This window comes from Dermacentor silvarum, chromosome 3 (genome assembly GCF_013339745.2).
Source record: "Dermacentor silvarum isolate Dsil-2018 chromosome 3, BIME_Dsil_1.4, whole genome shotgun sequence".
Taxonomy (NCBI): domain Eukaryota; kingdom Metazoa; phylum Arthropoda; class Arachnida; order Ixodida; family Ixodidae; genus Dermacentor; species Dermacentor silvarum.
In genome coordinates, this window is record NC_051156.1 from 187,616,720 (window position 1) to 187,632,222 (window position 15,503).

Genomic DNA, 15,503 nt, shown 5'->3' on the forward strand with positions numbered 1-15,503 from the left:
TAAAGGGCCCTTGAACTTATACTGTCAATATCAAGGATATTCAAGGATTTCAAGGGGCTGTGCGAACCCTGCTAATGTACTTTACAATATTCTACAATAGTCTATTTCTGGCTTTGCTCACAGTTGGCAAACGATTGAAATACAACAAACGCAGGCACTCAGCCAGTGGTTCATTCATTGCTGTTTGCAGAAAAGCTTTTACAAGTCCCGCATGAAATCGCACATTGTGTCCATTTTCATGGAAGCAAGTGTGATTATCACTTGTCAAGGTATAACTTGGCACAAGGGTGACCGGGCGTGTTGGCACAGACTTGGCACATCTTACTGTATGAAATTTCCTGAATAGTGTGGCCCATTCTATAAAAAAACAGTTGTTTAATCAAATAGCATGCGTGGGAGAATAGTGTTGTGAATTTTGGGAACTATGCAAGCACCAGCAATTAATTACTGCATTTGCTTGATTGTAATGAGTTTTTTTTTTTTTGTGAGATTTTCGTTGCTTGAACTTGACCCGCACGCAACATTCAATAACCACAAAATTAACCACTTTAACGCGACAGCGTTAAGGGCCCCGTGTTGCAGAAAATCCGGCGTGGGTGTAGTAGGCGCCCGGCGCCTACTACACCCACGCCGGATTTCGCCGGATTTCTACACCCACGCCGGATCATCCCAAACCACCCTGACCATGCAGGTGTGGCGGAGAGGCGTTAGTGGACTAATTGAATTTCTCAGTGAAATCTGTCAGAAAAATCGTAAAGTACGATTTAACAACAACCTACAGACAAGATAGTGTCGGATTGTAATTTGAATATACGAGAAAACATAATTCTGATACGAGGAAACTCAAACACAAACCCCTTTTCCAGCATTTCTACTATACAACAGCAGCGCACCCGGGTAGGTTACTTGCACAAAACACTATCCAGATGGCACTCGCCTCCTTGGCAGGTCAAACTGGGACTTAGCCTGCCTAATGCGTTTTGGACACGTGAGCACCTCGGGGCAACAGCAAACAATAAATAAAATAATAAAAAGGTCCTAGGGCCTCCACATTTTGATATAAGACAGCTTACATTGCCCCTCGAACAATGTCTTCCCAGCAATGCCTTCGTGTTTAAAAGTGAAGCCGACAAGTAGATCGGCGTAAGCTTGGTCTTTGAAAGCTGGCTTTCCCAAGCCTATTCAAAGAAAAATGAATGCGAATGGAGCCCAATAAAGCTATCGTGTTCCACTCTGAAAGGCGAAGCTTAAGCGTCCTCCAATTTTTAAAACAAATAACCTAAATCCCAAGATATTTAGAATCGGAGTCGGAACTTGTTTCTTGATTGAAATCGATGCTGTTTTCGCTGTGCTTGTGACTGGTTACGATGCTGCAATACCCTTACCTTTCACCTTTTACGATGCTACTGCGTTTATTTGCGACGTTATAGCGACGCAGCGCATTCGGTATGACGGCCGCTTCGAGAGGAGCAATTTTGAATGCCGAGGAGCTGAGAAAGCTCGATGGCACGAAACATGATAATTCTTGGGCGATCACTTTTGGAGATAGTATCGCATTTGTAAGACTCAGCTCGTCCCCCCTGCACCATACCCCTCTTGGCGCTGATAGCGAGCTTAGGACAGCGCCACGAATGCTTGTTGGGGATGCTTTCAGTGCAGTCACACGAAATTTCACGAAAGTGAAACTATCAACGAAAGTAAACAACCGAGAATACCGCCCAAGGAATCCTCAGTCTCCTCTTTAGACAACGAGTGAAGAGAACGTTTCCAAATTGTAATTCCTTGACTAAAGGTAATGTTACTTTTTCCGTCCATCTCGCATTACAATTGCGGTCACGTTACACTCGGGTAAATTCCATACTCTAGAATGCACAGTGCTACACGTATAAATAGCGGACACAGTTGGCCTGCTAGTGCCCATTAGAAGATTGTGGTTGCCGTTGTCGTGGTGCCCAGGAAAATGTGCTCTCAAATCACAATTCTACCCAATAAAGAGCTTCTTGGGTCAGTGTTTGGCAGTGTTGAATTCTTCACCGTCACTACAACGCAAAACGTTTGGTAAATGTTTGGTATACCACTGAAGCTTATGGTAGCATTTGCCTTATATAGCACTTGTAGTGCTGCTAGAGCACTAACCACCAGTCGAAATGCCACAAATACAGCAGCATTTTTGCATTTCATTCTCGTCCAGATGCGGCTGTCACGACCCCGAGTCGTAGCAGAGACCCAATTTCTAGCTCCCATCACCCAACAGAGTGGAGCGGAGACTCACCATCAGTTGTTTCCCGTGTAGTTTCTGCTGGTGCTGCAACAGCAGCAAGTGTCTTGGCAGGCACAGCTGCCACTGGCGTTTCCTCTGGCTCCTTCTTCGTAACCGGTGTCACCGCAGCGGTGGCTATCGCCACCGGAGCCACCTCGTCCACAACCACAGGCGTCCTTCCCTCTGCAGCAGCACTGTTCCGAGTGTCCACCACTTCTGCCGTCGGCACAGCACTCTCCGAGTCTTCGGTGCACGCTGGCACTTCAGCCACTTCTATGTTGGCGGATGGAGCTGCAGCGGATTCTGCTGCCTCCGTGGAAATGCCCTGTGACGCTGCCTCATCAGCGCCGCGGAGCTCAGTCGGTGGGGCTGTCACCACAGGTGGAGGAGTCGGAGAACTGCGCTGTTCTCTCCTCTCCTCGATGGGGGCAGCCACCTCTTCTTCGTGGGGGGCAACCTCTTCAACAGGAGGCGGCGGAGGGGGAGCTGGTTCTAGCACCGGCGTGGAGGAAACATTGGTCGGCGGGGGTCCCGACGAGGAGGCTGCGGCAGCCACTTGGGCGGCAAACATGCCGGCAATGTCGGTGGCACTCGAAGATGGTTGCTCCTGGATAAAGAGGACAATGCAATACGTGTAATTTATTGTCAGATACATAGCATAACCATAACATAACCAGAAGCTTAACATGGCCCTGCAACATAAACCTCCGCAGTATGAAAGGCTGAAATTTTAGAACCCATAGAAGTCCGAGGTTCAGATAGCATAGATATAAAGCAGCCTCTATGCGGATCCGTGTGGAAAAGCAGCTCGCGTGGTTCGTACTTAAAAGCAGCCACTTTCCTTCCAGCTGGAAGGAAAGTCACAGGATTGATCTATAATCAAACAAATGTCACCCTGCACACCAGCAGCAATGACGCTGCTGTTATTCGGCTTCTTGAGACATACATAAAGCACTGCCCGCTTCAGAAAAAGTTATGTGTGCACTTCGTTCGCCGCTAATCCACGATTGCTCGAGTGCCATACGATGAAAGGCAGAGTATTGTTGAACTGTGGCAAGGGAAGTACAGACAACGTGCTATTGCGAAACTAATGCAGAGGCCGCTCAATACAGTTAATAGAATAGACAGTCGTCAGCGTGTGGGGCTGCATGACAAAGGATGGCCTCGGGCCTCTCGTCAGCTTAGAAGGAAAATTCACGGCCGACAAATACTGCGACGTCATCGAACAACTTGCGCACACTCATGCTGCAAATGGCGCTTTCCAGCCGCATGACTTCCTGTTCCAGCAAGACATCTCCCCTGTGCACACCACAAAAAAGCTCGATCACTTCTGCAGCGTCACCAAGTGGAAGTTCTGGGCTGGCCACCGCAGTCTCCTGATTTGAACCCCATAGAAAACGTTTGGGGTACCATGAAGAAGGCCTGAGCAAGTCAACGCCTGCACGGGCTCTCCGCAGACAGCCTTTGGAGCGCAGACAAGGCCGAATGGGGGGGTTTGAAGCAAAGTGCCTCATTCTGTGAAGCCTTGTATCTGTCTTCCTTCTAGAATGAAGGCAGTGCTGGAGGCAAACGGCGATGCAACCAGATATTGAGCGACGCACGGGTTTTCTTTATTTGTTCTGACGCATGGTTTTCTTGAAGCCCAAGAAGATGACGGGAGTTTGCAGGAGCACATTTTACGTCAAGTCCTAAAGAAACGGTTATAGCGCTCAGTGTTTTGAAGGCATACCCAAAAATGCCTACCGTAATCAGAAAGCCACGATTTGTAAACGTGAACAACCGAAAGGTCTAGAACAATTTGGCATGCTAATAAACTTCAACATCCACACTGCGGGAGCTCAACACGTTACGCATACCATTACATTTCTCCATCGATCTTACCGCTGTGAATTCTACTGGATGAGCTGCAACGGCGCTTGTGGATTCTTTGTTCAGCATATATACCCACAGCAGTTACTCCTATATGCATTAGCGCGCATGAGATGGCCACTATACACGCAGAAATACTGTCTATTATTGTTGTGTCCCAAAGAAACAGTCCGCCAAAAATTGTCATGTTTTCCTTGCGAGTTCAAACGGCAGAAATATCTGCGAGGTAATATTTTGCCCCGTCTAATTCTCGTTCAGCCTTGCAACGGCTTGCTATCCAAGTGTGACCATGCAGCCTCCGGCAAACTTGCCGAACGCGTGAACGAGTTGCTTTGTGACGATACGAAGCGCGGCTGCAGACGGTAGCAGACGATGAAATAGCACCGCCTACATCGCTCACCGCGCCTGCGCGAAACTAGTTCTAGCCGCCCGCCGGCGGTGGCGCAGAGCATACACCATGCGCTCCTGTGTTCCCTTTAACAGTGGACCCCTCTGTACAATGGAATTTCGTTGATACAATTCTGTATAATACGTTTTTCGGGATGATAGGCCTTTTTTTCTTTTCTGGTAAGATTGGGTTGAATACTTTAGATAATACGATTTTCCAATAATACGCTTTATTTTCCGGTTCCTGTGAAGATCGTATCAGTGAGATTCCACTGTATTACTGAAATAAAACCACTAATGTTTGTCATTGTGCAGTTATGCCAACAGAGTTCGTGCAGTAAAAGCCATTTAAAAAAAGCACTCATGAGAAAGGTCTCTGCATAATCTGTATACTGCTGGGTCTCCTTTTAATGTGGACAGCCCTGTATAATGGTATCAAAAAGAAAGAGTCCTTGCAAGACAAGTAAAAATGCTGCAAATTCATCTGATGAGTTTGAAAAAGCCCATCTCTGTTTGTGAATTTGGCTATTGAATGTCCAGCTGCTTCTCAATAGCATGGTGGCTAGATAGGTACGTGTGGCGTCTTCCAGATGTGAAGCGTAGTTGAGCATCAGCACTTCTCTGCTTCACAACCACACATCATGGGAGAGCTTGAAGGCAAAGCAAACCACGTGCTTCCCATGAGCATACCCTGCACAGTCTTGCCAGCAGTGCACAGCTGCATAAGTCTGCAGCACGAAGTGTTTGAGACTATAAGTCTCAACACTAAGCCTAAAAGTCTCACTATAAGTCTCAGCTCTCTGAGGCAGTGATTGTGGGAGACATGAGGCTACCTTGGCATAGCAACGGGCCAGAATCTAAGTACAGTAAACTGCTGTTACAACAAACGTTTTAATCATATGATCCCTGTAATCAAAGCATAATGCGATCCCGACCCAAATGCATACATATTAAACCGGAATGCTTGAAGTCAGAGGGCAGCGGGCTCCGCTTGGTATGAAGAGTGAACCAACAAAAGGCCCAATCACCAGCCTGAACCTGTGCATCCTTCCTGCCTCACCAAAAAGACAAAGAGTGGTGTATGCAAGCCAGTTGGAGCCCCTCTTGCAAGGAGAAATGAAGCGGCAATCCGAGAGCGCTCACAGCTTTGGCTAAATAAAGATGGCTTATGGTGCCTACAGGCATCCTAGCCTTGAAGATTCCCAAATTACATGTGCCCCCAATCTCAAAGGTCATGGGGAAGCAATAAGGGAGCACCGTGCTAAGCTTGTGCCTAGCTTGTGTGCAGCGCGCAATATCGAGACTTTAGGCCTTTTGCGCTTCGGCAGCATTGGAGAGCGTCTCGCCTTTATCGATGCACATGTACCACGGCAACCATTGCACCAGTGCGGGTTATTCTGTGGTGCGGGTGCCCAGCGCAACAGTGAGACTTTAGGCCTGCTCCGCTTCAACAGCTTTGGTGCACCTTTCGTGCACTGTTTGGGAGTGCACCGAAGATGACTTCGGCACGTTTGCACTCCAATGCATCTTCTTTTACAGATGCCGGGATTGTGGATGCGGTATTGTGTCGTCCTGTTGAACAAATGGCAATACACGAAGAACTTCGATGATAATGACAATGGTGCAGACGAAGGAGTGCCTGTGTCTGCTTTGGAATAGAATTTAATGCAACGATGTTGACTATGAACTTGCACAATGCTTGAATATGTTCGATGTGGCATTGCTTGCACTCGGCAGAAACTTGCAGCAGACTAAACCTGCTCCTTTTCCTCATCAAAATAAAGGCAAAAGGATGGCCGTCACTGAGGTGAAATTACTTGGACATCATTTTCATTACTTCCGCAGGGTTGCCAAACAGTTGGGACACTTATCACAGCCTTTATGGTGCATCCACTTTTATCGAATTACTGCTTATAAAGAAGTTTCTCGCTGTACCGTTCACTTCATTGTAACGAAGGCTTACTTTACTTTAAGTGCTACAATATACTTTAAATACTTTGCGCAACTCTGCAGGAGCACGAACAAGAACACTAGAAAGGCATGCTCTTTCAAATAAGCAAGGTGGCTAATACTATCAATGGGATAACGCTCGGATTTGTTGGGATTATTCTTCTAGAGCATTGATGACTATTGGGTAGCACAGCACCTGCCCTGTTGAGAAAAGCGACAGTGGCTGCTCACCGAGGCTGTTGGGGTCGTCTCGGCGGGTGCAGAGTCGATGTCGTCGAGAATATTCCTGCCTGTGGCAGGGTCCTTGATCTCAAGGACACGCCTCTGCCGCGGCTGAAGCTGCGGAGCACCCTGCTGGTACGCGTGCTGGCCCCGAGGCGCCTGCACCTGGGGCGGCGCACCACCACCCGGTAGGGACACCGACATCATCCCTTGCGCAGCACTGTAGTACATCTGCGTAGCTGCAAATGAAGACGCACGGATTCTTTTATTGACCCCTTCAGGTGCTGTGTGCACACCAAGCCGGTGCACCAAAAGCACCGATCAAAACAATGGTACACTCCAACCTCGTTACAAAAAAACGGGATATAACGAAATAATGGATCTCGCAAAGTAAATAAAATTCCCCTTGAAATCTCCACAGAGCTCCATGCATTTAAAACCTGGTTTTAACGAAGTGAAACTGTTCTGCCAATGGCTATAACTAATTTCATCTCCGAAACCAAAAATACCCGACCGCTGGGCGCCAAGTACATCGCCTTCTGCGTGGTTCGGCACTCGTTCGCCGCAGTTCAAAATTTCCACGTCACCGCATCGGATGCGTTCTCGAGCAACACTGCTCCTTCTCACCGCCGCGCGTAGCTGTACACCTGGGCACACGCCGCAGCTCACTATCGCACTTCACTGACCTGCCTCTCTGGCCCTTGCCTGGCTGCGTGGCAGAGCTAAAGATTACCGTATTTACTCGAATCTAGGCCGACTCCGATTCTAAGCCGGCCCCCCAAAAGTTCGAAGTCTGAAAAAAAAAAAAAAACTTACCTCGAATGTAGGCCGAACGAAAAAGCGAGGACAGCATTCGCAAAATGAAACACCATTTATTAATTTTGAACATGCCGAGCTCATTCTATGTCACCATCGCTGCTAGCCTCGTCGCTATCTTCCTTACTGCTGACATCTTCAAACCGTGCGCTATATTCAGTACCATCCAGCGCATTAGAGATGCTGCATTTTTGGAAGGAGCGCACGTTGCGGCGCACGCAAAAACCATCTTCCGTGGCCCCCTCCAACGACAGACCGATGCCGAAGTTCCGCCCGGTTTGAACGTTTGACGATGCCTCTACGGCTAGCACAACTACCGCATTTACTCGATTTTCACGCTTCCTCGATTGTAACGCGCACCCGTTTTCCGCGAGGAAAAATTTGGAAAAATAGATTTCCTCCCGATGCACTGATGTTGCGATGAATAAAAAAAGTCGCAGTTTCGCCCGAAAGGCGATGCATCGAATGCGGTAGCAAATTAGTAGACCGCTATTAACAAGCACGGTGTCACGCGCGCTCAAGCAAACATGAACACACCTCGCTCGTTGACCGCGGAAACGAACTGTCAAAACGCTGGAGACGAAGCGTGCCTTCGTGCTAGCATGCCTCTCGCTTCAACGCGGCGAAAACACGGCGCGCGGCGGACTTTACCAGTCGCAGATTGCTTTCAAGATAGGGCCAAGCCTGATTGTATCGCCGGAGTGAATCGTCGCAGATTACGTCCTGCTTCGGTCCACTGAAACCGTTCCGCATTGCTTTGCTGGCGAAAATCCTCTCCTTCTGTTTGCGCCAGTCCCGCTCGCAAGTTTCGGATTCTCCGAACGCCCGTGATGCGGCCCGATTTCCGTCCGTCTCCGCACAGATGATCACTTTCCTTTTAAATGCGGCATCATGATGAACTCGGTACTTCATGCTGATAGATAGAGCAGACGCTGAGAACGTGAAGACAGACGGTAGACTATTGCCTAAGCACGTGTACTGCAGCACACGGAGGAAGCTTCCGCATGCTACGGTAGCTAGGCACGACGCGCGTGCGAGGCGGCCATTTTGAAATGCCGGCGCAGATTTAGGGTCGTGTTGAAAGTGCGCATTAGATTCGAGTAAATACATTATTCGTTTAGAAAGCGGCACTATAGTGGCATCGCCCATTTGGTGCCATTACGATAACGCCACACCGCGCGCCGATGCTGCACCATACCGATACTACCGATACGACGCAGGTCAAAATGGCGACGTCGCTCGTGTACTTCAGCTGGCTACTGGCGCGGCTAGTAGCGGCTGCGATACTGACTTTTCTAGATGGCGCTAACTATGCACCATATTTATCAGTTTCAGTTAAAAACTGGCGCGTTTTTTAAAATCCTCGAATCTAAGCCGACCCTAGAGTTTCGTGTGTGATTATTTGAAAAAAACTATCGGCCTAGATTCGAATAAATACGGTATTGTTGTCAATTCGGTGCACCGCGCAGTTAGGCGTGGCCTCCAAGATCTCCCTGGGGCAATTTCGGGGGGTCATGCGCGAGTCACACCATGCTGCGCTGCTATGCGCGGCAATGCTAAACATTAACCGCAGTGCTAGAGTTAACCAGCCGAGAAGGGGCTGATCCTCTCAACCAGTCACCCTAAAGATGTTTTCACGTGAGGCAAATGTGGTATTGAAGATATGCATGAACCTATAATCTGGAGTGCAATCAACCTCTCTACATGGCTTTCATAGATTATGATAAAGCAGTTAATTCAGTAGAGATACCAGCAGTCATAGATGCATTGCGTAATCAAGGAGTACAAGAGGCATATGTGAATATATTTGCAAATATCTACAAGGATTGCAGAGCGACCTTGGTTCTCCAAAAGTAAAAAGATACCTACAAGGAAAAGGTCAGGCAAGGAGACAATCTCTCCTATGCTATTCACTGCATGCTTAGAAGTATTCGAGCTCTTAGACTGGGAAGGCTTAGGAGTGAGGATCTACGGCGAATATCTCAGCAACCTTCGGTTTGCAGATGACTGTCCAATTCAGCAACAATGGGGACGAATTACAACGAATTATTGAGGACCTTAACGGGACGCGGCCTTTGAAAACCGAAAAATCGCGAAGAAGTCGACTTTTGGGAAACCACATATTCGGGCAGTACGTCTTATAAACTACCATTTCTGTAAATATCAACATCTAATTCATCGCAAAACTATTTCACATAAAGTTTATAACAAGCCGTGGCAGCCCTCAAGCGGAAAGCGAGCGCTCAAAATACCCCAACTTCGCACGAACGCCATTTCTCCACCGCTCCACCAAGTGCCACCATTTTGGGGTTGTTTTGTTTGTGGATTCTTGCATCTTTTTTCCCCTGCCACCTGCGACGGCAGCGCGGGAGAGGTGTAAATCGCTCATGATTGGACAGCTCGCGAGAGTTTTCAAGTTTCCCGTGGTTGAAACACTAAGCTGAGATTGGGCAAAGTGCACGCTCGTCAAGGACACAGGGGATCCCGCGACACCCATTGGCTGCTGCGTGCGATGACGTAGTGGTCGCCCGCATAATACCTCCGGTCGTCGTCCGCTTCGCCCCCTCCGTCGCCGGGGTCCTTCGTGCGTTCCGCTCGCTATAGTGCATCTTTGCAGCCGCCATTCGCATATTCTCCAAGTTTCTATAGTCTTTACGAAACGATTTTCAACAGTCTTTATGAGACCGTTGTTGCATTTAGCCTGCCGATTGTTGTGCAGTCGGTCACGATGCGCCCAAATGAAGCGTTTTATGAAGCTCGTCCACATAGCAAAGCTCGCCACTCGCCCGCGCACCTACGATGATCGCACCGATGGTTCCCGTATGGTAGCTTCTGCTTCATTTGCGCGAGAGAGTGGTAGCGTCGACGCTTTTAGCAACTTGACTCCTGCTCCACCGGCGTGAGAATTTGTCATGACGAGTGCGCCTGGTGTCTCGTGCTCATCGACAGCAGCTTCCACATCCTCTTCATCTGCCTCGGAGAGCGAGATCGCGTCGTCCCCTGTGCACTTGCCAACATGTTTCCCGACGTGTGAGGAGAAAGAGACGGCGGATAAAAAGCACGCTGCTGTGAAATGAGGACTTGGCGCTATGCCAGTGACAGAGCGGAAATTTCAAGCAATGGAGAGTGATCCTGAAACTGCCACCGCTACAAGGCGAAAAATTTTGAAAAAGGCCAAGAAGCTATCTCAAGAGAAGGTGGAAAGGCGGCAAAAGGACATATCCAGTTACGCTGCAGGGTCATGTTAGACCAATATATGTTCTCAAAACTTTCAAACCTCATTTTCTCAAAATGACTTTTTTGGGCTGGTGAGGCTGCTTATTCCAGCCATATCTCTGGAACCGCTCATGAGATTTACGGAAGTTTGTTTTTATTGTGTATCTGAATAAATTTCAAAGGGCAACCCAAGCCGATTTTTTAAAAATATATTGTGTCTATGCTTTGTGATATTTAATCAAAATTTGATTGATAAAATCCTAATCACCAATACTAAATTCGGTGGTCCGCTAAAATACTTCAAGGAAATAAAAAAAAGGGCTCTGTCTAGCCCTGATCTGGGAATCATCATGGTGAATTTCAGTTCCAGCACCTTTCGAAAATTCTCCAGGCCTGGAATGAGAAAACCATGTGCACCATTCTGACAAAGCTGTAACTTGAGAACTAGTGAACATAACTCCATGAAGTTGTGTATTTCTACTAATGCTTTTGCTATGAGTTGGAGAAGAAATTTTGGACTAAGCATGCCATCGGAATACGGAAGCACAAGCCTCCTACGGCGAGAAAAATACGGCGATTAGTGGGAGAAGCGGAGGAGCACCCGTGCGACTCCAGCAGCGAAACCGACAATCGCCCTGTGCCATCAGCACCGATAGCGCAGTCAACGGTAGACACGCCAATGGAGGCTCCCGCGCCTCCACATACAGCCGCGCGAATCAGTAGCCGAGACCGCATCGTTAGAGGCGACGGGTCGAAGGTAACCATCGCCGGCAAAGGTACTTGGTTTTTGATGCATTGTGCAACACGGACACGCTGCCTCCGAGCGAGCCCCAACCGTCGACGAGCTACAGTGTGATAACCAAAGATCCACCGGATAAAAAGTCGCCCGAACCCGTCGCACCACTCAGACGCACCTAGAGCCGCGTTTCGTGTCAACGGTGACGGCAGAATCGCGAGCACTGCGACTTCCTTCACGCGGTGTCCGCAACTGAACGGAAGTCCAATTTGATGGACCAGCCAGGCTATGAAAATTTCAAAACGAAGAGGCAAAGGTGCAAGAAGAAGCCCAACAGCAATGATGCCAAATATTACAGCCCTCATGCTTTCTAATAAATCTGCACTGCTTGAAAAACTTTGCAGCCCATTTTCTCTTTTTTTTTTTTTTTTGTCGTCTCCTCGCTCGTGGAAAGCATTAAACAGCAATGGCTGGACCGATTTTGATGCAGTTCATTTTGCTGTGATCCATAAACTGTGCACCCGCGCACAGTCTTGAAATTCTTATTTATCTTTCCATTATTTTATTATTTCACAATAGCTACATGGCTCTATGCAGTTAAACACAATCACATGCATGTCATGCTGAGCTAAAAATTATGAGGGCACTATAAAAAAATGTCCAATTGATGTCATTTAGACATTTGGGCAAACATACAAGGTATTCCCAGTTCCGCACCATGTTTCGTTACTGTGCCAGGCTTTCCATGAGCAAGGAACTTGTAAATTTTTGTAAATTCTCACAAAACAGTGAGCAAAATTTCAGCCCTTTCTGCCTTTCAGCTGGGCAGGCCATGTAATGCGTAGGATGGATAACCGGTCGACCATTAGAGTTACAGGTTGGATACCAAGAGAAGGGAAGTGCAGTCGAGGACGGCAGAAAACTAGGTGGGGCGATGAAGTTGGGAAATTTGCAGGCACAAGTTGGAATCAGCTAGCTCAAGACTGGGGTAATTTGAGATCGCAGGGAGAGGCCTTCGTCCTGCAGTGGACATAGATATAGGCTGATGATGATGAATTCCATTTAAAAAAGAATACACGTCCACGCTAGCTGCCCAACATGCAACCAGAGCAACTTAAGTGTGCTTACGCTGTTGGGCCGGAAGGTAGGGCTGGTAGACAAACTGCGCAGCTGGGCTGAACTGGCCAGGCCGCTGGGAAGGATATGACTGCAAAGAAGAAGGCAAGCATGGAAAAAGCATCACATTAAAGACAACGCAGGCTCAACCAACACCAACAATTAACAGGGGTCGCCTACAGCATTGTGAAAATGGCTGCAAGTTGTCATTCACAAGGTCTGCTGCAGTACAGTAAACACTAGAAGTGTGTCAAAAAAAAAACGACCAATGATTGTTCTATACATAATGCAGATCTCAGAATCAACCTTTTTGATTTACTGTTGCTGGCCCCTGCTCAATACTCATTGAAATAACAGCCAAGCAAAAGGTTACACTTTAGAACCGTCTACAGTCCCAGTGAAACATTCTGGTAGAATGAAAGCCGCAGAGGTTTAATCACCCAGCAGCATAATGGTATGGCCACAGCAATTACATCAAGTGATTACGTATAGAAAAGGATGATGTAGGGGTAAGTAGAAAGGAAAGTCGAGGTGCATTTCACCTTTTGCAAATACTTACCAGCCATGCCGTAGGATCTGTAATCTAGAGACAAGTGGAGCAAATACACTACATCAGCCATAAAACAAGCCATCACTCAGATAGCACTAGGCCGATATTAGTACGTTAGGCACACTGATGAGCACTGACAATGAAAGCACACGTGTCACTCAGAGATAGTAGTTACACTGAAGCTACGATAAATATTGCACTAACTGCGACTTAGCTGCACAGTTGAGTTCCCCTACAACGAAACTTCCGCCACAACGAAGATTTCCCGATTCACCGTCAGCTGCCCATAGAAAGTAATAAAAAAAAAAAGGCTTGATAACAAAAGCATTATATTTGCTATTTCCGCTTCAACAAACTTTTTAAGAATGAAACTGGGACTGAATTGAAATTGGAACTGCCGAGTAGTTAAATTTGAAGGCTCTTCCAAAGCTGTGACAATCGCATGCCCGCTTGAACGAGGTTTTCGCAAACGAAATCAAATTCAAAGTACCGATTTATGCCACTGCAATCCATAGCCACACGTGGTCATCTCGCGCCTGCGCGAGACTGCAGGGGCTCATCACAATCGCTGCCGGTCGAAATGGCTGCGCTAACGAAGAAGTGTAAATTTCTCTCCCTCGAGGAGAATGCACATATGATCGCCGAGGCAGAAAGCAGAAGGAAAAAAATTTTGCAGTATCGCCCGGAAGGCGAAGCATCGATTGTAATAGATTAGTAGACAGCTCTACGAACTACGGATAGTAGTTTTATCGGCTGCATAAACTTGTAAACATTAACTTACTAACTAAATTACCAAGCACGGTGTCACAGCGCGCACCGGCAAACATGAACACATCTCGCTCGATGACCGCGGAAAACTCGACACGCTCGAGTGAGAAGGTGTGGCTATAGCAGTGAGCGAATTGACCTCCATGCAGTCTCGTTTCAACGCAATCTAAACGTAGAAAGCACAGCGCACACGACTCTACCGGCACTAGTTGCACTTTCGCCCACATCGAAGATCGCTTTGAAGATGAGGTCCGCACAGGCGGGCACTATTGTGCACGTCGCAGATTAGCTTTCAATTATACAGCGGCTGCGTCGGAGGCGCTGTTGTCAACATGATGCCAACGTTTCATCGTTCGGGGAAAATGACAACCCGCTAGACACACCGACTCCAATGTACACCTAATCTTATGGAACAAACATGGTGTTTTTTTAGAGCACAAGAACCGAGAGAATGTAATAACAAGGAATGCATGAACAATGTGCTACTGTACACTGCATGACAATATACACAAGCAGACTGGTTTCTATCAGCCCTCGGGCATCCATGCACAAACTGACCAGATTCATGCAGTTGCCAAGCAAGATTGGCTGCTGGGGCATGTGCTGGGGTGCTGGGTATCCTGCCGCCTGGTTCGCAAAGTTGGTCATCAGGGCGGCACCTGGATAGGCACCCTGCCGTGGCCACAGGGGGCTGTGGAGGTGCTCCAGGGGGTGTGCTTAGTTGGCTCAGCCCTAGCTGTGCAGCCTGTGTGAGAGGAGGTGGCCGGCCCATGGATGGGGGCCCGCCCCCACCAGGAGGTCCCCGCCCGCCCGCTCCACCCACTTGCTGGGGCCCACCCTGCGGGCAAGAACCACACATGCTCACTCCGTGCTCCAAATGCGGCATTACATAATTTTGATGAGTGGCACGCAGCCATCACCAATTCTAGCACAGTGCATTCTTCCCAATAGCTGTAGTGCATTAGGAAGGCAAACCACATTGGTGTGACTGGAGAGGAAAGGGCACGGCTACCACCATGTGCTTTCCTCTACTCAGTGGCAGAACACACATTGCCGTAAACAGATTGCAGCTCGTTTCAAAGGCAAATGCGCCACATGGACACTGTCGTGACACGCTGTCGCATCATTCATGTGAATGCTGCAACAGTGTTTCCTGCAGTAGACCTTCGTTAACTCGATTCCGGTTAATTCGATTTTTCAGTTAATTTGATCTCATCCGAGGGTCCCGGCTAGAGCCCATACATTGACCATAGAGCCCATACAGATTGGCCAATGGATAATTCGAACTTGACTCGTCAGCTTCGCCGCAATATGGCAGTGTTATGAGGTGAAGCACATACCGTAAGAACCCACGTATACTACGAAGTTTTTTCTTGTATTATATGTGGATCCCAATGTCTTCAGCCTAAAATTTGCAGTTTCAGTTTAATTTTTGCTCGGTGCTATCATTATCAAGACTCGTAGCGGAGGATGCGTCATCTTGCAGTGGCGTCGGTAGGCACTGCCTGCTGCCTTCAACGGGCGCTATATATATATATATGGGCAATTGCGCCCACAGGGCGGCACTTCGGCGTCTTCGAGGGCAGCGTTTGCGGCTGAAGGAAGCAAAAGGA

The 15,503-nt window shown here is 48.1% G+C and overlaps 1 protein-coding gene across 7 annotated transcripts in view; it reads right to left on the reverse strand.

The window, feature by feature from the left end:
• The window catches only part of LOC119446269 (eukaryotic translation initiation factor 4 gamma 1), a 73,552-nt gene extending 58,865 nt beyond the window's left edge, over positions 1 to 14,687 (reverse strand). For 4 of the 7 annotated variants that reach the window (XM_049664034.1, XM_049664036.1, XM_049664030.1 and 1 more), the window contains exons 1-2: positions 14,449 to 14,687; positions 12,585 to 12,663 (exon numbers count right to left, since the gene is read on the reverse strand). In XM_049664034.1, coding sequence (XP_049519991.1) covers positions 12,585 to 12,663; positions 14,449 to 14,538 — 169 coding nt within the window. In that variant the 5' untranslated portion in view covers positions 14,539 to 14,687. Of the gene's footprint in view, positions 1 to 2,272; positions 2,868 to 6,697; positions 6,928 to 12,584; positions 12,664 to 14,448 lie in introns of all 7 variants that reach the window. The other 3 variants (XM_049664035.1, XM_049664032.1, XM_049664031.1) reach the window with 2 other exon arrangements.
• Between the last annotated feature and the right edge of the window lie 816 nt (positions 14,688 to 15,503).